The sequence below is a fragment of the Pipistrellus kuhlii genome, unplaced genomic scaffold (genome assembly GCF_014108245.1).
Source record: "Pipistrellus kuhlii isolate mPipKuh1 unplaced genomic scaffold, mPipKuh1.p scaffold_m20_p_3, whole genome shotgun sequence".
NCBI lineage: Eukaryota > Metazoa > Chordata > Mammalia > Chiroptera > Vespertilionidae > Pipistrellus > Pipistrellus kuhlii.
Window position 1 is genome coordinate 48,820,696 of NW_023425529.1, and position 21,392 is coordinate 48,842,087.

The 21,392-nt window shown below is 65.3% G+C and overlaps 1 protein-coding gene across 3 annotated transcripts in view; it reads left to right on the forward strand.

Annotated features, from left to right (window-relative positions):
- The window catches only part of LRP1 (LDL receptor related protein 1), an 84,797-nt gene that overhangs the window by 42,421 nt on the left and 20,984 nt on the right, over positions 1-21,392 (forward strand). For 2 of the 3 annotated variants that reach the window (XM_036455939.2, XM_036455941.2), the window contains exons 21-48: positions 1,920-2,102; positions 2,360-2,560; positions 3,548-3,793; positions 4,980-5,177; positions 6,210-6,414; positions 6,591-6,755; positions 7,272-7,516; positions 8,133-8,264; positions 8,529-8,756; positions 9,281-9,455; positions 9,541-9,635; positions 9,821-9,970; positions 10,112-10,252; positions 10,800-10,934; positions 13,198-13,329; positions 13,535-13,669; positions 13,835-13,964; positions 14,063-14,189; positions 14,534-14,685; positions 14,782-14,906; positions 15,202-15,579; positions 16,939-17,128; positions 18,745-18,949; positions 19,248-19,440; positions 20,027-20,152; positions 20,323-20,451; positions 20,672-20,791; positions 20,956-21,069. In XM_036455939.2, coding sequence (XP_036311832.1) covers positions 1,920-2,102; positions 2,360-2,560; positions 3,548-3,793; positions 4,980-5,177; positions 6,210-6,414; positions 6,591-6,755; positions 7,272-7,516; positions 8,133-8,264; positions 8,529-8,756; positions 9,281-9,455; positions 9,541-9,635; positions 9,821-9,970; positions 10,112-10,252; positions 10,800-10,934; positions 13,198-13,329; positions 13,535-13,669; positions 13,835-13,964; positions 14,063-14,189; positions 14,534-14,685; positions 14,782-14,906; positions 15,202-15,579; positions 16,939-17,128; positions 18,745-18,949; positions 19,248-19,440; positions 20,027-20,152; positions 20,323-20,451; positions 20,672-20,791; positions 20,956-21,069 — 4,755 coding nt within the window. The remainder of the gene's footprint in view (positions 1-1,919; positions 2,103-2,359; positions 2,561-3,547; positions 3,794-4,979; positions 5,178-6,209; positions 6,415-6,590; positions 6,756-7,271; positions 7,517-8,132; positions 8,265-8,528; positions 8,757-9,280; positions 9,456-9,540; positions 9,636-9,820; positions 9,971-10,111; positions 10,253-10,799; positions 10,935-13,197; positions 13,330-13,534; positions 13,670-13,834; positions 13,965-14,062; positions 14,190-14,533; positions 14,686-14,781; positions 14,907-15,201; positions 15,580-16,938; positions 17,129-18,744; positions 18,950-19,247; positions 19,441-20,026; positions 20,153-20,322; positions 20,452-20,671; positions 20,792-20,955; positions 21,070-21,392) is intronic. The other variant, XM_045588154.1, reaches the window with a different exon arrangement.

The window sequence follows — 21,392 nt, forward strand, 5'->3', positions numbered from 1 at the left end:
AAGGAAGGACAGTCTGTTTGGATTAGGGCCCACCCTAATGACCTCATCTTCAATTGATCATCTCCGAAGACCCATTCCCAAATAAGGTCACGCTCGCAGGTGCTGTGAGTTAGGAACACAAGTCAAACTGTGACAACTGGCAATTGATTTTAAACGTTTAAAAAACACCGCAGGCAAAATCTTCCTACAGGCCTCGCCTGGCCCGGGTCACTGGCCTACAGCCTCTGCCTCATGGAGTTAGGGGCACAAAGTGGGGGTGGCGCTGAGCGTGAGAGGGAGGAGGGGGCGTCCCAGGGCCCAGGAGAGAGCTTCCAGCGCCCTCGCGGACAGAGGCTGGGAGAGCAGGTGACGGAGCCTGGGATTCTGGGACGGGGTCCCTGGAGGCGTGAGTGCGGCCTCGTGGGAAAAGCTCCATTTACAGGCCGGGCGAACTCGGGCGAGCTGCTTCCTCCAAGCCCCGGCTTCCTCCTCCGTGAAATGAGAGGATGAGAGGAGGCGGGCCGGGGCCTGGGACGTGGGGACAGGGATGTCATGGGTGGTAGCAATCCTTGACGGTGGCTGTGAGCTGAAGTGCTGGGACCGTTCAGGAGGCAGCATTTGAACGGGGGCCGGATGAGGGATTAGACTGTGGGCACATGGACAAGCCTGAGGGTCTTCGGGGTGGGGGGAGTGGCCTGGAGAACCCAGGGGTAGGACGTGGAGGGTGACACTGAGCACTCCCACGGGCCCCTGGGGCCGGCTGGGGCCCTGTCCCCCGGAAGGGACAGAGGAATGAGGCTGTTTTGAAGGGCGCAGGTTCCAGCAAAGGAAATTGGGTGCCGGGGACCTTCGAGGATTTCGAAGCTGGAAGGTGCTAGGATGTAGGAGGTCTTTCAGAAGACGGTCCCGGAAGGGGATTTGATTAGAAATCGATGCAGGGTCCCAAGGAAGGAGAATGGGCTTAGGGCTGTTGCTGACAGAGGAGAGCCTTGGCCAGGCGCGGGGCAGGCGGGCAGAGCGGCCCCGGCGGTGATGTCAGCCAGGCAGGTGCCGTCACCTGTCCCTGCTCCTTCCCCGGCCCCCGGGGTCATGTCTCAGCATAACCTGCAGGTCCTGAGACAGATGATGCCCCAGCCCTGCCCTCAGCCCGCACGGCTCCCTGCGGACTTAGGATCAGCACCACATGTGGCTGCCAGGCCTCAGGGCTCCGCCCACTTCTCGGACCCGTGTTCCCGCCACCCTCTCCTCCTCCTCGCTGCGCTCTGGCTGTGCAGCCTCTGTGCCCTGGGCATGTGCCCGGCACGCCCTGCGCCGTCCTAGCTCGGACTTTGCACTGGCTGTTCCCTCTGCCTGGAACACGCCTCACGCTGTCCAGGCCTCTGCTCAGAGGCCTCCTGCTCAGAGGCCTCCCCTGGCTGTCCCAGCTGAAGCGGCATCCTCGTCCCTCCCTCGCCTTGGCCCCCGGCTTTGTGTCCACAGCGTTGGCCCCTGCCTGCAGCTCCGCCCCGGAGCTCTGTGTTGCATGTTAGTGTCTGTGTCTTCCCCGCCGGACGCCGGCGCTTCGCTTCCAGGGCGGTAAGGACCTGGCGCAGGGCCTGGCGCACAGCGGCGATCCTAAGTGTCTGTGGCGTGCGCGGACGAAGGAGGCGAGGCTGAGGTGGGGGCGTTGGAGCTCTGGCCTAGCACATGGCCTATCCGATCGCGCCCTCGTGTGTAGAACAGGGGGTCGGGTGAGATGGTCTTCGGGTCGGAGAGTTGTAACGTCCCTGCCTGCCTCTCACTGAGTGCTTCAGCGGTGCTCAGGGCGCGCCATCCCCGTCTCTGTGCATAGCCTCGGGCTGGGCATAGCGTAGGGGGGGATTGGGAGGGCAGAGGTGGGAATGGCTGACCTGAAGCCGCTGCCCCACCCAGTGTCCTCCCTCTCCGTGCTCCCCCTGCAGCGACAAGGCCCCCTGGCGGCTGCCACAGTGACGAGTTCCAGTGCCGGCTGGACGGGCTGTGCATCCCCCTGCGCTGGCGCTGTGACGGCGACACCGACTGCATGGACTCCAGCGACGAGAAGAGCTGCGAGGGCGTGACCCACGTCTGTGACCCCAACGTCAAGTTCGGCTGCAAGGACTCTGGTAACCAGGAGCATTGCAGGGAGCTGGAGGTGGGCGATATGGACAGGAGACAGCCCTCCTGAGAGCAGAGATAGTGCCGGACTGTGAGGGATGGAGGTGGGGGCGTTGGGGCAAAAGCCCGCACAGAAGGAGCCGGTGCGTGATGCGTGGGGGAGACAGGCAGGGGCAGGGCCTGCACCAAGGGCTCCGCCGGGTCTGGGAGGACAGAGGGAGCCCTGATGCCCCGGCCCGGCCCCTCATGCTCTCCCACCCCTCAGCTCGGTGCATCAGCAAAGCGTGGGTGTGTGACGGCGACAGTGACTGCGAGGACAACTCGGACGAGGAGAACTGCGAGGCCCTGGCTTGCAGGCCGCCCTCGCACCCCTGTGCCAACAACACCTCCGTCTGCCTGCCCCCCGACAAGCTGTGTGATGGCAAGGACGACTGCGGGGACGGCTCCGACGAGGGAGAGCTCTGCGGTGAGGCCCGTGGGGAGGGCCAGGGCCGGGCCAAGCAGATCAGGGCAGGCTGTGGGGAGAGGTCTGCGACCAGGAGAGGGCAGTGCCGGCTGCTGGGCGAGTGGTGGCCACGTGGGCTTACCACTCACCTTCGCGAGAGGCTGTGCTCAGCACATCACACACGTATAGCATTCAGCCCGCGGAGCAGCCCTCGAGGCAGCTGCATTACGTACTCCACCGTACAGACGAGGAAACGGAGGCCCAGAGAGGGGAAGTAACTGGTCCGAGGCCACACAGCCCCGAAAGTACCGCAGAGACGGTGCCGCGCAGCCCCTCGCTGCCGGCTCGGACCCTCATCCACCCGCTGCCGCAGAGCTGGCCTTTGAGATGAAGGCTTGAGTGTGGATGTGGTCAGGGCAGGCTTCCCAGAGGAGGTGGGGGGATAACTGGGTTCTCAAAGATGGTAGATCTTGCAGGCAGAGGGAGAACGTGGGGGGGGGAGGGTGTGCGGGTCAGGACGGGGCACGTGGAGGGCTCGCGGGAGCCGCCTTATCTTTAGGCAGAGCCTAGGGCTCCCGAGGGAGAGGGGTGGGAGATAAGGGCCCGGACAGGCCTGAGAACGGCGACGGCAGCGGGGTCATCTGTCAGGGCTGGCAGACCCCAGGGCGTGTCAGGGCCCAGGGCGGGACACTCCCTACCGCACCTCACCCCAAACCAGGAGAGAGTGAGGGAAAGCAAATGGCTTTCCCACCCTGCCAGAGAGGCAAAAGGCTGGGCCCCCACCATGGGCTCAAGAAGTGGCAAGGAAGTAGAGACCAGAGAGACGCAGACATGGTGTGGGAAGGGGGTCCCGACAGTGGGTGCTGGGGTCCCCACCCTGGTCCTGAGAAAGCCTGGGAAGCGTCGGGGCAGAGGGTTGACAGGAATGTAAAGGGGGGAGGTGCTGTGGGGCCCAGCAGGCCATGGTCCTCCCGCTCTGGGAGCCTGACCCTGACCCTTGCCCCCCAGACCAGTGCTCCCTGAACAACGGAGGCTGCAGCCACAACTGCTCGGTGGCGCCCGGGGAAGGCATCGTGTGCTCCTGCCCCCTGGGCATGGAGCTGGGCCCCGACAACCACACCTGCCAGATCCAGAGCTACTGTGCCAAGCACCTCAAGTGCAGCCAGAAGTGCGACCAGAACAAGTTCAGCGTGAAGTGCTCCTGCTACGAGGGCTGGGTGCTGGAGCCAGACGGCGAGAGCTGCCGCAGCCTGGGTGAGGCCGGGTGCCGGGCAGGCCGGGCAGGTCCCTGAGCTGTGGGCGGCCGAGTGCCAGAGGCTGCGGTGTCCAACACATACCCTGCCCCCCTTATAGACAGAAGGAAGGGCCAAGCCTTTCTTAGAGGATTTTCTCAGTTTACTGGAGTCAAACTGACCATTGCCGGGAAGTGAAATCTCCATGGATGGAGAAGATGCTCCAGGGAATGACAGTTGTTTTTTTTTTTTTTGCTTGCTTGTTTGTTTTTAATATATTTTATTGATTTTCTTACAGAGAGAAAGGGAGAGAGGTAGTTAGAAACATTGATCAGCTGCCGCTTGCACACCCCCTCCTGGTACATGCCCTTGACCAGAATCGAACCTGGGACCTTTCAGTCCACAGACTGATGCTCTATCCACTGAGCCAAACTGGTCTCGGCTGTGTGGAGGGTTTTTTTTGTTGTTGTTGTTGTTGTTTTTTAAATATACTTAACTGATTTTTTTTACAGAGAGGAAGGGAGAAGGATAGTTAGAAACATCGATGAGAGAGAAACATCAATCAGCTGCCTCCTGCATCAGGGATGTGCCCGCAACCAAGGTACATGCCCTTGACCGGAATCAAACCTGGGACCCTTCAGTCCGCAGGCCGATGCTCTGTCTACTGAAGCCAAACTGGTCAGGGCGGGCATGGCCGTTTTGCAGTTTACTTCATACATTAGACTCAGAGGGAGAGGCGTAAGGAAGGCTCTCCGAATCCACTGATGGCAGATGAAGCTGCGGGAGAACACGAAGCTCCCTGGGATCAGAGAAAACGTAAAGGGAGGTGCATACTTCACGCTGGAGGGTGGCAGCGTTAGTAACCACGATGTCAGCACACAGAGGTGGCCCCCGGAGCAGAGGGACAGGGCGGGTCCTGGGGCCTCCGCCCAGTGAGGCTGAGCCCGGAGGGGCCTCTGGCCTTCCGAAGGTGTGTCTGCCTTAGGCAGGAAGACCAGGCCCGCTCGGGGGAAGGCCGGCCTTGTCAGGGAAGCCAGGGCCAGGAGCGGCCGCTGGGACCCGCTTTCCCCGGGGACTCCGCATTTAGACCGCCGTGCGGTGGTTTTCAGTCTCTGAGTTTGTAGTGTGTGACCCCTTTTCCATCCACCCCCTGCACGGGGTGCACGGAGGCCGCCAGCCCCGTGCTGACCCCTCCGCCCCCTCCCCAGACCCCTTCAAGCCCTTCATCATCTTCTCCAACCGGCATGAGATCCGGCGCATCGACCTGCAAAAGGGCGACTACAGCGTGCTGGTGCCCGGTCTGCGCAACACCATCGCCCTGGACTTCCACCTCAGCCAGAGCGCCCTCTACTGGACCGACGTGGTGGAGGACAAGATCTACCGCGGGAAGCTGCTGGACAACGGAGGTGACATGCCGGCTCCCCTCCCCCAGGGGCCCCCAGAGGCCCTGGGCTCCCCGCCCCCCACACTCTGCTTAATTGGCTAGATTTCACTGTGGGTCTCGGTGCCTGACACCCCGTAATTACCGTCGTAGTCGGCAGGGCTGCCAGCCTGATAATTAACGAAATGATCAGCCTTCCTTTGAGAAGGCCTGCACTGCGGCTCCCAGAGCCGGGGATTACAGGCTTGAAAGTAAAGACGTCATTGAGGGGTGGGGGTCCCTGAGCTCGGCCTCTGTCCCAAGGCGGCCTGACCCCTCACAGATTTCGTTCGTCCGCACCTGCCTTCCCCCCGGGCCCCGGGAGGTCCAAACGCCTGCCCTCCTGAGCTCGTGTGCCAGTGGCGCCAGCTGTCAGCAGAACCAGTGAGCGCCTGCAGAGGGGCAGGAGGGCATCGCTGGGGTCAACAGGGAAGAGGCAGGGGCAGCGGGAAGGGGTTGGCAGTTTACATTGGGTAGGCAGAGGAGGCCCCTCAGGAGGTGACGTCTGAGCAAAGACTCGGAAGACGCTCATCTTACTGCAGAGATGGTCAATATGCTGTCAAATGCCCCTCAGCAGGGGGGTGCTGAGTGGGCTGGGATCGCGTTCACACCGGGTGACAGATTCTGAAGCAATGCGGTCCCCGTACATATGTCTTTCCATGAAAAAGCCTCCAAGGCACTCCGTGGAGTGGCTTTTGGAAAGCTCCTTCCTCCTCACGTTGGGTCTAGGTCTGCCCCCCATGCCCGGCCCTCGGCCCCCGCCTCCTCCACGGTGAGCCTTCCAGAGCTGCAGGCAGAGGTGCTCACCGCGACGCCCTCCTCCGGGGCTCCGGAGCCAGGCTGCGCTCCCGCTTGACCTCCCGGCGGTGGGGGCCGGAGTGGGGGGAGGAGCTGGGAACCGAAGTGGAATCTGGAGCCCTTCAGAGGCGTGAGGGTTGAGGGGTCATGGAATGTGCCGGCACGTCCCGCGCTCAGTCCAGCCTGCCCGGGCCTCTGGCCCCGCGGCCTCTCTCTCCAGCCCTGACCAGCTTCGAGGTGGTGATTCAGTACGGCCTGGCCACGCCCGAGGGCCTGGCTGTGGACTGGATCGCGGGCAACATCTACTGGGTGGAGAGTAACCTGGACCAGATCGAGGTGGCCAAGCTGGACGGGACCCTTCGGACCACCCTGCTGGCGGGCGACATTGAGCACCCGAGGGCGATCGCGCTGGACCCCCGCGACGGGTGAGGACCCCGCCTCGCCCGCACCCGGCGGTCCCCGCTAAGCCTTGTTCCGCCCGGCCAGAGACACCCTCTCCTTAATGCTTCTCAGCCGCCTCGGCCTTTAGCCTAGCCCCCGCCCCGCCCCGCCCCACCCCCGGCCCCTGCTGGTCCCTCCTCACCCCCTCCCCACTCCCCAGGATCCTGTTTTGGACAGACTGGGACGCCAGCCTGCCCCGCATCGAGGCGGCCTCCATGAGCGGGGCCGGGCGCCGCACCATCCACCGGGAGACGGGCTCGGGAGGCTGGCCCAACGGGCTCACCGTGGACTACCTGGAGAAGCGCATCCTCTGGATCGATGCCAGGTCAGCCCCCGCGGGCGCTGGGGGCCTCCCTCGCCCCACCCGGCGGGCCAGGGCGGGCCAGGGTCCCAGGACATGGCGGTGAGGAGGGTGGTGAGAAGGCCTGGGGTCCTACAATAGATCCAGAACCAGGTGTCGGAGGCTGGGCCTGGCGGAGGCTGCGGTGAGGATGGAAGCCGGTGCCCGGCCCGGGCTGAAACACGACCTCCTGGCCCCTCAGCTCTGTGCGCTCCCCTGGGGCTCAGTCTGACTGGTCTCTGCAGCGGGGGAGCCTTTTCGTAACCTTCACCAAAGCTCTGTGTGCCAGGGCCGCCCGGAGGAGAAGGCGGGGGGGGGGGGGTTGGTGACAGGGCCGGGGTCCAGCCCTGGCACCGTGTGGTCCCCTGCTTGGCCATTCTGCTGCCTTCTCTGGCCAGCGGGCGGGAGGAGGGATGCCCCAGGTGGTGCGGTGGGGGCTGCGGGCCAGGGCCAGGAGGGGCGCCGGGGCGGCACCCTCACTGCGCCCGCCCGGGCCCTCAGGTCCGACGCCATCTACTCGGCCCGTTACGACGGCTCGGGCCACATGGAGGTGCTGCGGGGACACGAGTTCCTGTCCCACCCGTTCGCCGTGACGCTGTACGGCGGCGAGGTGTACTGGACGGACTGGCGCACCAACACGCTGGCCAAGGCCAACAAGTGGACCGGCCACAACGTCACCGTGGTGCAGAGGACCAACACCCAGCCCTTCGACCTGCAGGTGTACCACCCCTCCCGGCAGCCCATGGGTGAGCCGAGCGCCCGCCGCGGCCTGTGGGAGGGGGTTTGTGCGGGGCCGGGGCCACGGGCAGAAGGAAGGGCTGGGCAGGGGTGGAGCCGTGCGATCCAGCCCGGCTGGCGTGGCTCGGTGGTTGAGGTCCTGGTTCGATTCCTGGTCAGGGCACACACCCAGATGTCAGGCTCGTCCCCCAGTAGGTGGCGTGCAGAAGGCAGCCGACCAAAGATTCTCTTGCATCATGGATGTTTCCATCTCTCTCTCCCTCTCCCTTTCTCTCTGAGATCAATAAAAATGTATTTTAAAAAGAAGGAGAAGCCAAAACCGGTTTGGCTCAGTGGATAGAGTGTCGGCCTGTGGACTGAAAGGTCCCGGGTTCGATTCCGGGCAAGGGCATGTACCTTGGTTGCGGGCACATCCCCAGTAGGGGGTGTGCAAGAGGCAGCTGATCGATGACTCTCTCTCATCGATGTTTCTAGCTCTCTATCCCTCTCCCTTCCTCTCTGTAAAAAAATCAACAAAATACATTTTAAAAAATAAAAAGGAGAAGGGGGTGGTTCAGGTGAGAAAGGCCATGGAGGGCCCAGCAAATCCCAGGATGTTCTTGCTTCTCCTCTCCCCACCCCCAGCCCCCAACCCCTGCGAGGCCAACGGGGGCCGAGGCCCCTGCTCCCATCTGTGTCTCATCAACTACAACCGCACGGTCTCCTGCGCGTGTCCCCACCTCATGAAGCTCCAGAAGGACAACACCACCTGCTACGGTAGGAGCCTTCCCCAGGCCCACGGCCAGGCTCGGGCGGACCCGCCGGAGGCTCCGGGCAGCCTCGGGAGGACAGGAGGCACCACAAGGAGATGTCGTCTTCCCCCCCCCCCCCCCCCCCCCCGCAGGAGCGCTGCTTCTGGGTCGCCGAGGGCCAGCCCCAACAGCAGGGGCGCAGGGGGGGGAAGGAGCTCGGGGGGGTGGGGGAGAGGTGGGGGGGTGAGGCCCGGAGGCGGGCGCCCTCAGTGACCGCCCGTGCCCACAGAGTTTAAGAAGTTCCTGCTGTACGCGCGTCAGATGGAGATCCGGGGCGTGGACCTGGACGCCCCGTACTACAACTACATCATCTCCTTCACCGTGCCCGACATCGACAACGTCACCGTGCTGGACTACGACGCCCGCGAGCAGCGCGTGTACTGGTCCGACGTGCGCACCCAGGCCATCAAGCGGGCCTTCATCAACGGCACCGGCGTGGAGACCGTCGTCTCCGCAGGTCTGCCGGCCCCCGCCCGCCACACCCGGTCCCCAGGGCCCCCCACCGGGTCCCCAGGGGGCCGCCCCGCCCCACCGGGTCCCCAGGGCCCCCAACCGGGTCCCCAGGCCCCCTCTACTGGGTCCCCAGGGCCCCCCGACTCTCCATGCCCCTTCCCCACCGGGTCCCCAGGGCCCCCCGCCCCCCGTGCCCCCACCCCTCCAGGTCCCCAGGGCCCCCTCCCCATGCCCTGCCCCTCCGGGTCCCCAGGGCCCCCTCCCCATGCCCCCGCCCCACCGGGTCCCCAGGGCCCCCCGCCCCCCGTGCCCCCACCCCTCCGGGTCCCCAGGGCCCCCTCCCCATGCCCCTGCCCCTCCAGGTCCCCAGGGCCCCCCACTCCCCATGCCCCTGCCCCTCCGGGTCCCCAGGGCCCCCCCCCCCCCCACGCCCCTGCGTGCCTCGGATCCCCATTCCCCACAGAAACCGGCTGCCCCACCCCGGCCTCCGTCCTGCAAACCCCCAGCCACCGCCCCCTGTGCCCCCAGACCTGCCGAACGCCCACGGGCTGGCCGTGGACTGGGTGTCCCGGAACCTCTTCTGGACGAGCTACGACACCAACAAGAAGCAGATCAACGTGGCCCGGCTGGACGGCTCCTTCAAGAACGCGGTGGTGCAGGGCCTGGAGCAGCCGCATGGCCTGGTCGTCCACCCGCTCCGAGGGTCAGTGTGGGGCCGGGGCCAGGGGGCGCGAGGCGGGGTGGGGGCCGACGAGGACGCTGAGTCCCTCCCCCTCCCCCTCTCCCAGGAAGCTGTACTGGACAGACGGGGACAACATCAGCATGGCCAACATGGACGGCAGCAACCGCACCCTGCTCTTCAGCGGCCAGCGGGGCCCCGTGGGTATGCGCCGCCCACGTGCCCCACAGCGGCCCCTGTCCCCCCAGGCCCCCAGCTCAGTGCTTATCCTCCCCACCCTCCCCACAAGACACACATCCTTGGAGGTGGCAGCCGGCCTGGGTTAGGCGCTGGGACCCCAGCCTCGGTGTCCGGCTCTCCGGCGGTGACACCCCCGCCCCCCCTTCCAGGCCTGGCTATTGACTTCCCCGAAAGCAAGCTCTACTGGATCAGCTCCGGGAACCACACCATCAACCGCTGCAACCTGGATGGGAGCGACCTGGAGGTCATCGACGCCATGCGGAACCAGCTGGGCAAGGCCACGGCCCTGGCCATCATGGGTGAGGCCGCGGGCGGGAGCGGGGCCGGGACCCGGCCGGCCGGGCCGCACGGGCTGGGGGGACGGGGCACGGCCGGGGGCAGCCTGCCTGCCTGCCTGCTGGGGACGGCCTCCCCCGGCATCACCCCCTCCTGTCGCCCAGGCGACAAGCTGTGGTGGGCCGATCAGGTGTCGGAGAAGATGGGCACATGCAACAAGGCGGACGGCTCGGGCTCCGTGGTCCTGCGGAACAGCACCACGCTGGTCATGCACATGAAGGTCTACGACGAGACCATCCAGCTGGGTGAGGCCGGGCAGGGGTCAAAGGTCAAGGCTGCCGGCACTCCGGGGCAAGGGAGCGAATGGGGATGAAAACGGGTGGGCCCGCCAAAACCGGTTTGGCTCAGTGTATATAGCGTTGGCCTGCAGACTGAAAGGTCCCAGGTTTGATTCCGGTCAAGGGCATGTACCTTGGTTGCGGGCACGTCCCCAGTAGGGGGCGTGCAAGAGGCAGCTGATCGATGATTCTCATCGATGTTTCTAACTCTATCCCTCTCTCTTCCTCTCTGTAAAAAGTCAATAAAACATATTAAAAGAAACAACACAAACAAAGAAAAAACGGGGGGTGGGTTCCCCTTTCTAATTCTTGCGGGGGCACCGTAGAGGCTCACAGCTACCTGGTCTCCGGGCCGGGGCCTGGACAGACGGCCCGAGCGCGGAGCTGGGTGGTGACCCCCATAAGGTCCGGGGTGAAGGCAGTGACTATCCTGTCCCTGAGCAGCAGGAGCCGGACACGGAGGTCCCGGGGGTGGGGGTACTGACCCTTCCTCCGCCTCCCCCTTCTCCCCCAGGCCATGAGGTCACCAACCCCTGCAGCGTCAACAACGGGGACTGCTCCCAGCTCTGCCTGCCCACCTCGGAGACCACCCGCGCCTGCATGTGCACCGCCGGCTACAGCCTCCGGAGCGGCCAGCAGGCCTGTGAGGGTCAGTGCCCACGCGGACCCGGGTCTCCCACCACGGCCTACCGTCCTGCCTACAGTAAGATGACCAGGCGTCCCGCTTTTGGCGGGACAGTCCCGATTTTTAACCATCTGTCCCACGCCGCGGGACAGATGGTTAAAAATCAGGACGTCTGGTCACCTTAAGTCCCACAGCCCCTGCAACAGGACTGCGTGTGTCATGTGTCATGAAGGGCCTCTGAGGGGGATGTTCAGGAAGCCCTGTGCCGGGGCCACGGGAGAAGCCGGGGACCGAAGTCCCTGTGCTCTGCCGTCTTAGCCAGAAGGGGGCGCTCGTGTGCAGGGAAACAACCATGCAGTGGCTCTGACTGTGGTAGGATTTTGGGGGAAAAAGATGCCAAAAAGACGGCACGTCCCTGGCCAGGCAGCTCCATTGGTTGGAGTGTCATCCTGTACGCTGAAAAGAGTGCGGGTTCGATTCATTATCAGGGCGCATAATCAGGTTACGGGTTCCATCCCCAGTCGGAGCGTGTCTGGGAAGCCACCGATGGATATCTCTCTCACGTCGCTGTTTCTTTCTATCCCTTCTCTCTCTAAAAGTCAATAAGCATCCTTGGGTAAGGATTAAAAGAAAGAAAGGAAAGCCGAAACCGGTTTGGCTCGGTGGGTAGAGCGTTGACCTGCGGACTGAAAGGTCCCGGGTTCGATTCCGGGCAAGGGCATGTACCTTGGTTGCGGGCACATCCCCAGTAGGAGGTGTGCAGAAGGCAGCTGATCGATGATTCTCTCTCATCGATGTTTCTAACTCTCTATCCCTCTCCCTTCCTCTCTGTGAAAAATCAATAAAAATATATTTTAAGAAAAAGAAAAAGAAAGATAGAAAGCTAGGAAAGAACGAGAGGCAGGGCCGGCTTCATGGCACAGCTGTGCTCTGAGCCGGGTTCTATGGACACGAAGGGTTTGAGTGCTGTGTGGCTCAGAGGGGAGGGGTGGCAGGCAGAGGCCAGGGGCCCAGAGCCCAAGTGCTGGGCAGAGTGTGTGTGTGTGGGGGGGTGCTGGGCTGTGAGGCCGGGCGGGGCCGTGCGTTCCCACCAGGAGAGCCTGGGAAGCGGTGTTTGGGGCAGATTAACCTGGCGGCACAGCACCGGCGGGGCAGGGGAGGGGGAGCCGAGCTGTCAGACCAGTTAGCAGGCTGCTCCGGTAATCCCGGTGTTAGGAGATGGGCCTAGGCCGGGCTCCGGGAGGAGATGAAAGGCAGAGACATTTCCCAAGAACTCGGTGACTGATTTACGAGCCTGTGCCCTGAGACAGCGTTTCCGCGAGGTGCCCTCCCGGCCCCTCCCTCTTTGATGTGGGCAAATGTTACAGAAACCAACCCTGGCTGAGCAGAGCTGGAGGGTTCTCGCTGCAGGATGTCTCAGAGCCTTGCCTAGGCTCACCTGGCCGGAAATGTGACACGGGAAGACTCTGGTGTTGGGAGAGTCCCCCAACTCACTCGGCCACGAGTCCTGTCTGTCATGGAGCCTGGGCTGCCAAGGCCCGTTTAAGGGGACGCTGTCTGAGTGGTAAAATCCTCCCGGGGAGGATTCTGGGATGCGTGGATATGGCGCCCCATAAGAAATGAGAAACGGAATGACCGGCTCAGGAGGGAGGTGTGGGGAATGCTGCGTTTCAGGTGTTGGAGAGGGAAGGACAAGAGGAAACCAGGGTGGAAATCTAAATGTGGGAGTCGGTGCAGTGCAACTGTCTTGTGGGAACCTTCCCAGGTTCTCCCTCATGGCCTCGGAGGCCGCTGGGTTGTACTGAGGGAAGTGGCCTGCAGAGCCCAGCGGCACAGGGAGAGAGATCCAGGCCTCTGCCGCCCTCTAGTGGGGGCTGGAGGTCTGGCAGGTAGTTCCCCAGCGTGTGTTCCTTTTCGGACTGGAGAGCTGACCTCTTTGTCCAGGCGAGGGTGTGTGCATGTATGTGTGGGCTCAGTCCCTAGTGTGGGGCACACAAGAGGCAGCCAATCAATGTTTCTCTCTCTCATCATTGGTGTTTCTCTCTCTCCTCCTTCCTCTGTATATTAGAGGCCCGATGCACGAAATTCGTGCAAGGGGCTCAGTCCTCATAGCCCTGGCTTTGTCTGGAAGGTCATTCAGCTGTCCAGTCTAATTAGCATATTACTTTTATTTTATATATATATATAATTTTTTAGGGGCTGTATAGAAGAACAGGTGTGAGGGTGGCGGAAGCCAGTTTGAAGGGGTGTCAGTGAGGCTCATCCCTGAAGTGCTCTTGTGTTGCAGGTGTGGGCTCTTTCCTCCTGTACTCTGTGCACGAGGGAATCCGAGGAATCCCCCTGGACCCCAACGACAAGTCAGACGCCCTGGTCCCAGTGTCCGGGACTTCCCTGGCCGTCGGCATCGACTTCCATGCTGGTGAGCCATCTGATGGCAGGAGGGAGGGAGCCTGACCTCCGGGGGTGGTGTGCTGAGGGGCCCAGGGTCGGCTGCCTGACCTCAGGCACTCAGCAGAGCGGCCCCCCCCCCTCCACCTGCCCTTCAAGGCCCCCGCAGCCGCTCACCTCTGTCCTGCCCCCCCCCCCCCCCCGCCTGCCTTGTTCGGCATCCCCACCGCCTTCAGGAAACGACACCATTTACTGGGTGGACATGGGCCTGAGCACCATCAGCCGGGCCAAGCGGGACCAGACGTGGCGTGAGGACGTGGTGACCAATGGCATCGGCCGCGTGGAGGGCATCGCCGTGGACTGGATCGCAGGTGAGCCACGCGGGGGAGGCAGAGGGGGGGAGGGGGGTTCTGGGAGGAGGGGTCTGAAGAGAAGGAGGGGCAGGAGCAGAGCAGGGAGCGGCAGGAGTACCTGGGCTGGGAGGGGCCCCAGGGCGCATGCTCCCCCCAACCCCCTGAGCGCCTCCCCCTCCTCAGGCAACATCTACTGGACCGACCAGGGCTTCGACGTCATCGAGGTCGCCCGGCTCAACGGCTCCTTCCGCTACGTGGTCATCTCCCAGGGCCTGGACAAGCCCCGGGCCATCACGGTCCACCCGGAGAAGGGGTGAGGCGCCGGGCCGGCCGGCCAGTCCACAGCCCCGCCCACAGGGCCCTCTCCTCCATGCGCTGGGGACTGAGCCCGGCTGCCCCTCCCTCCCACAGGTACCTGTTCTGGACCGAGTGGGGCCAGTACCCGCGGATCGAGCGGTCTCGGCTGGACGGCTCCGAGCGCGTGGTGCTGGTCAACGTCAGCATCAGCTGGCCCAATGGCATCTCGGTGGACTACCAGGTGTGGGTGCGGGCGGGGCCCTGGGGCCGAGGGCCAGGACCCCGTGCTTTGGGGGGAGCTCCCCTGTGCGTCCCCCTGGAATGGCCCCCGTTGGTAGGAAGATGTGGACACAGGGAGATAGGGGGTCTTCTGGCCCAGTCCCCACCCCTGCAGCCCCAGAGGTGGTGGGGGCGGGTCATGCAGAGTGGACGGGAGGGAACCCTCGAGGCCGGCAGATCAGCAGTCGGAGAGGGAAGAGGTAGCGAAGGAGGACGCAGGCAGGGGAGTCGGGAGTGAGTGTGACGGGCGGGGTGGGGCAGAGGGGGCCTGGGGCTGGAGATGAGGGGGTGCCTTCCGGCCTGCAGGATGGGAAGCTGTACTGGTGCGACGCCCGGACGGACAAGATCGAGCGGATCGACCTGGAGACGGGGGAGAACCGCGAGGTGGTCCTGTCCAGCAACAACATGGACATGTTCTCCGTGTCCGTGTTCGAGGAGTTCATCTACTGGAGCGACAGGTGAGGGCGTCCGTCCCGCCTCCCGCCCGCGGCGGCCGGCTGTGCCCCTCCCTCCGCCCCGGTGACGCCCTGCCCGTGGCCCTCCCCCCCCCCCAGGACTCACGCCAACGGCTCCATCAAGCGCGGGAGCAAAGACAACGCCACCGACTCGGTGCCCCTGCGGACGGGCATCGGGGTCCAGCTCAAGGACATCAAGGTCTTCAACCGGGACCGCCAGAAAGGTGAGGCCCGAGGGGCCCGGCCTGAGTGCTCCCCTTCCCCCCCCGCCCCCTCGCCCCAGGGACCCAGAGCGAGGGGTCTGGGAGGAGGAGGACGACCCCAAGGGGCACTGGCCAGTGGCCCTGGAGGCCGGGGTAGGCGAGCAGGGGCTGAGGAGCCTAGGCCCAGCTGGTGCTGGCTGCAGGGTCCGCTGACCTGGGGGAGGCAGGGCAGGGGGCCCAGAGCTTCCACCTCGGCTGGGATGCCACAGGCCCCGCCCTCGGTCACCTCCCTCTCCCCCCAACCCCTGCCCCCCAGGCACCAACGTGTGCGCGGCGGACAACGGGGGCTGCCAGCAGCTGTGCCTGTACCGCGGCCGCGGGCTGCGGGCCTGCGCCTGCGCCCACGGGATGCTGGCGGAGGACGGGGCGTCCTGCCGCGAGTACGCGGGCTACCTGCTCTACTCGGAGCGCACCATCCTCAAGAGCATCCACCTGTCGGACGAGCGCAACCTCAACGCGCCGGTGCAGGCCTTCGAGGACGCCAAGCACATGAAGAACGTCATCGCCCTGGCCTTCGACTACCGGGCGGGCACCTCGCCCGGCACCCCCAACCGCATCTTCTTCAGTGACATCCACTTCGGGAACATCCAGCAGATCAACGACGACGGCTCGGGGAGGACCACCATCGTGGAGAGTGAGCCCGACCCCACGCCTTACGGGGGGCTTGGGGGGGGGGGCGGCTCAGACTCAGGGTGGAAGAGCTGGCAGGCCTCCGCCGGCCCCTGCCCTGCCCCCCCGAACCCCGCCTGCCTCGGGGCCCCGGGCAGGGGCCACCGGGTCACCCTGTGCCCGTGGTCGTTACTGGGATGTTTCTCCTTCGGAGGCAGAGTTGGCCCCCCTCTCAGTCCCCGCGGGTCCTGGCTCACGCCCAGGCTGCCCAGGTTCAAGCCCGGACACGGATTTCAGTCACTGGGCCCTTTTCCTGTGCTCCCGAGCCTCCGCCCTGTCTGTGCCGGGAGGGCAGTGGGCACTGGAGCTGTCATCCCAGGAGAGCCTTCCAGCTCTTTCTTTTTTTTCTTTTTTTAAATATATTTTATTGACTTTTTACAGAGAGGAAGGGAGAGGGATAGAGAGCTAGAAACATCAATGAGAGAGAGTCATCGATCAGCTGCCTCCTGCACACCTCCCACTGGGGATGTGCCCGCAACCGAGGTACATGCCCTTGACCAAAATCGAACCTGGGACCCTTCAATCCGCAGGCCGACGCTCTATCCACTGAGCCAAACCGGTTCCGGCCCTTCCAGCTCTTTGCCCTTGTTCCCCCGCAGACTCCTCCCCTCCAGGCTGGGTGCCCGGGGCCTTGGGCACATTCACTCACGTGTCCCTCTGCTCATTCTTCCCGGCCCTAACGACCTGCCCGGCGGTGCGACCGGGGCCGGGCTGCAGGGTGATAGGAACAGGCTGTCCTCTCAGCCCCTCTGGAGGCCCCTGCTTCACGTGGCCCAGGCCACACATCTGTCTGAACACAACGCGATCCCCTGCCGTCCGGCCGGCCGCCCTCCGCCGTGGTCCAGGCTGCGCTGTTTCCGTGGCCGCCGCCTCTGGCAGCCGCCGCTCAAAGCCACTGAAACCCCTGAGTGTTTTCCTCCTGGCGGCCGTGCCTGCCTCTCCCTGAGTTTAAGATGTTCACAAACACCTGGTTCAGGGAAGCTCCCAGTAAATCCATTTCGCACCCAACCTGGCAGAACGCTAGCTCCCGGGCAGTATTTCGGCAACATCAAGTCCGGTCTGCCCACAGTGGGGAGACGCAGGGCGAAGGGCCGGGAGCCGGGCCGTGGGTCCTTCGGGTGGGAGACGGGGTAATACCCCAGGGCTTGGGGGCACCGAGGGCCGTGTCCCCGCCCCCCAGCTTCCCAGCTCCCACATCTCTCTCCCAGCCCCACGTGGGGCCGGAAGGGGTGCCCTCGGCTGCCCCCTCAGCGCCTGCCCAGCCTGCCCCTTCAGCCCTGCTTTCCGGCCCGGCCCAACCCTGGCTGCGCCTTGCTCCTCGCAGATGTGGGCTCTGTGGAAGGCCTGGCCTATCACCGCGCCTGGGACACGCTCTACTGGACCAGCTACACCACGTCCACCATCACCCGTCACACAGTGGACCAGACCCGCACCGGGGCCTTCGAGCGCGAGACCGTCATCACCATGTCCGGGGACGACCACCCGCGGGCCTTCGTGCTGGACGAGTGCCAGAAGTGAGCGGGGCCCGGGGCAGACACCGCCCAGGAGGGCGTGCGCGAGCGGCGGGCGCTGACCTCAGCTCGGCTGCTCCCGTGCTGGGTGACCTCCGGCCGGCTCTAGGACCTCCCTGAGCTCCCGAGTCCTGCCCTGTGCTGTGGGGACAGTAACATGTCGGGTGCCGGAGCCCAGGGGAGGATCAGAAAGGGGGCTGGGAAGGACCTTCTGGCTTGGTGATGAGGCCATGCGTTCATCAGAGAGCCGTGTTTGGGGCACCGAGTAGGTCCTGTGTGTTTCTGGGACTTCACGCTTCAGGCAGAGATTGTCCATGGAGCACCTGTTGTGTGCACCCCTTGAGCTGGGCTTGTGTTCAAGCCGCCAGCTGGGGAGCGGTCACGGCGGGAAGCGTGATGGCCTCACCGGGCCCTGTGATCGCGGAGAGGCATCCGGGAGGCGGGTGGGCCCAGGGCCTGGGTGGGAAGGCCAGGGAAGGGCAGAGCAGGCGAAGGGCTTTGAGAAAGAGCCAGAGGGAGAGCTCCAGGTAGGGAGGGACGCAAGGGGCCTTCACGCCTAATCCAGAGGTTCCTACAGTGAGGGGGTGGGGGGTGGGGATTGCTGAGGTTGCAAAAGAGTCCAGAACACAAGCCAGACAGGTCCACCGGCCGGAGGACAGCTCTGTGGCCAGAACGTCAGAGGGGCAGGGGGAGGGGGTGCAGAGGTACCGGGGGCGAGGATGGCAGATCCTCGGGAAAAAACTGGAGAACGGAAACTGATTCCGTGCAGCTCCGTGGCTCAGACCCCAGGGTGCATGAGGCTGGCCTGGGCCTGGCTGGTTCCAGGCTCCTTCCCAGGCCTCATTAAGTGAACCTCAGACAGAGAACCAGACTCACCGTGCCGACGATGTGAGGACACACCCACACACTGCGGGGCTCACCAGCCCAAGGCCTCGGTGCTGCCGAGGGGAGCACGGTCCCCACCTCCTTCATGGGGAGCCGGCCAAGAGGCTCTTTCAGGGGCAGAGCTGGGGCTCAGACCTCAACTGTGCAAAGGCCTTCAGTTGTGTGGGTGATTCCGAGGACTCTGTGGGGCAGGACCCGTGTAACCCCGGGCCCTCGGACAAAGGAGGCACTCCGCGGGGCCTGGGTGCAGGGAGAAGAGCGTGTTCATCACATAGCAGGAAACACAGGCGTCTGCCGGCTGCCTTCCAGGCGGATACTGACTCGTTCCGTCCTCAAACTGCCCCGAGGGAAGGGAGTGGCTCCCACCTCACAGAGGAGGGAACGGAGGCATGGAGAGGCCACGCCACGTGGGGAGGTCCCGGCTGGTGAGGGGGAGTCCAGGCCCGGAGCCCCAGAGGCTGACTGTGCTCGTAGATACAGATGGCGGCCCTCCCAGCACCGGAGCCGTGTGGGTTAGCAGCTGGGCGCTCGCCTGGGGCCCGGGCTCTGGCTCACTCCCTGGCTGCCCTGGGCCTGGCCATCTGCCTCCCAGGCCAAGGCCCTTCCATGGCGGACCCCTGGCTTTGACTCCTGTTCCCCGAGGGCCTCCCTCCCCGCAGCCTGATGTTCCCTCCCTCCCCGCAGCCTGATGTTCCCTCCCTCCCCGCAGCCTGATGTTCCCTCCCTCCCCGCAGCCTGATGTTCTGGACCAACTGGAACGAGCAGCACCCCAGCATCATGCGCGCGGCCCTGTCCGGAGCCAACGCCCTGACGCTCATCGAGAAGGACATCCGCACGCCCAACGGCCTGGCCATCGACCACCGGGCGGAGAAGCTCTACTTCTCCGACGCCACCCTGGACAAGATCGAGCGGTGCGAGTACGACGGCTCCCACCGCTATGTGAGTCTCCGGGCGGCGGTGGGGACCGGGCGGGCGCCGGTCAGCGAGGAGGAGGAGGCCGGGCGGGAGTCAGAGGGAGGCCACGTGGCAGGAAGAACCCGGAGGCCCGAGGCGCCCCACCCAGGCCTCTTAGCGTGCGGCCCTCGCTGTCCGGCGGGCTTCATCCATCAGTGCGGGCGGTGCTCGATGCGCTGAGGCCCCTCCGCTCTGGCTGCCCGGGGCCTCGGCCAGGCGCCTGCTGCGGGGGCCGTCGGCCAGAGGCCCAGGCGGTCCGGTGACACCGTGGCTGCCCCCGCAGGTGATCCTCAAGTCGGAGCCCGTGCACCCCTTCGGGCTGGCCGTGTACGGGGAGCACATCTTCTGGACCGACTGGGTGCGGCGGGCCGTGCAGCGAGCCAACAAGTACGTGGGCAGCGACATGAAGCTGCTGCGCGTGGACATCCCCCAGCAGCCCATGGGCATCATCGCCGTGGCCAACGACACCAACAGCTGTGAGTGCGCTGCCGCCACCGGCCTTGCTGTCCGCCCACCCTGCCAGCATGCACACATGCACACACACGCTCACACACGCTCACACACACTCATAGCACCCCCCTCTGGTCTCGTCCGAATCCATGGACCTCCAGCACATGCTCTTGTCATGCTTCCCACCCCAAACCAAGGATCCCCGGAACCTGATCGCACACTCAGCCCAGGCTCTGCCTGCACCACCAGTGGCATCGTATGCAGACACCCTCCCCAGCAACACACACACACACACACACACACACACGCGGGGCGTGTCGGACTGCGTGTCCCCCCACACGGACTGTGGCTTTCCCAGGCCTCTCACACAGGCCCTGGGGCCCCCACCGTCACACACATGATCTGAAGTTGGCTGAGACTTGACTCTCCCCAAAGCACCCCTGGAATTCCATGTGACCCCACCTAAGAGCACACTCTCCCTCTGAGGCCTCCAAACGCCCCCTCCACCCCCCACACACGCCCGCCACAGCCGTGCGGGGAGCTCAGGGAGGCGGGGGCGTGGGTGCGCGGTCCGCTGTGCACTCGAGCCCACTGCTGCCCATCCGGCCGCAGGTGAGCTCTCCCCCTGCCGCATCAACAACGGGGGCTGCCAGGACCTGTGTCTGCTCACCCACCAAGGCCACGTCAACTGCTCCTGCCGAGGGGGCCGCGTCCTCCAGGAGGACCTCACCTGCCGGGGTGAGAGCGAGGGAGAGGGCGCCGGCGGGGACCTGGGTGCCCCCTGGGGCCAGCCCCTCCCCGGCCCCCACAGTCCAGCCTTTCACGGAGGAGAAACTAGGATGCCCTGGTGCCGGGTGGGGGAGGGATGCGGCCGGGCCCGGCTCACGAAGCTCCCGCCTCCCCCCCAGCGCTGAACTCCTCGTGCCGAATACAAGACGAGTTTGAGTGTGCCAACGGCGAGTGCATCCACTTCAGCCTGACCTGCGACGGCGTCTCCCACTGCAAGGACAAGTCCGACGAGAAGCCGTCCTACTGCAGTAAGGAGCCCTCCCCGCCTGGCTGCCGGGCACCTGCCTCCACGCCGGCCGCGGGCGCGGGCGTGAGGGAGCCACAGCCCGGGCCCAGGAGGCGTCTTGCAGAACCGCCCGAGCCTGTGCGGGGCGGGCCCATGGCGGGGCTGCTGTTGGTTGAGGGACCGAGTGCGGGCGCAGAGGCGGCCCCTCCGCCGGGCTGCGCTGACCGCTGCCCTCCCCGCAGACTCCCGCCGCTGCAAGAAGACCTTCCGCCAGTGCAACAACGGGCGCTGCGTGTCCAACCTGCTGTGGTGCAACGGGGCGGACGACTGCGGGGACGGCTCCGACGAGATCCCCTGCAACAGTGAGTGGTCCTGTGCCCGCTCGGACCCCGCCTCTGCCTCCCCACGTGCCGAGCTCCGGGCCCAGCCCCAGGGTCTGGTTCAGGGCGCTCTGTGACCAGGCTCCGGCCTGCGCCGTCCGGCCCCGGGGAGGCCCTGCCTGATGGCACCGCTGCCCCTGTTGCAGAGACGGCCTGCGGAGCCGGCGAGTTCCGCTGCCGGGACGGCACCTGCATCGGGAACTCCAGCCGCTGCAACCAGTTCGTGGACTGTGACGACGCCTCCGACGAGATGAACTGCAGTGAGTGGTGCCCTTCCAGGGCCGGCCGGGCTCTGCTGAGTCCACCCATCCCCCCCATCCCCCCGTACCCCCCATCCCCCCGTGCCCCCATCCCCCCGTGCTCCCCCATCCCCCCAGTGCTCCCCCATCCCCCAGTGCTCCCCCACCCCCCAGTGGCCCCCCACCCCCCGTGGCCCCCACCCCCGCCGCGCCCCCCCACCCCCGCCGTGCCCCCCCATACCCCGTGCCCCCCATCCCCCCGAGCCCCCCACCCTCCCCAGCTTCCTCCATCCCACGCAGCCCCCATCCCCCATCCCCCAGTGCCCCCCACCCCCCGAGCCCCC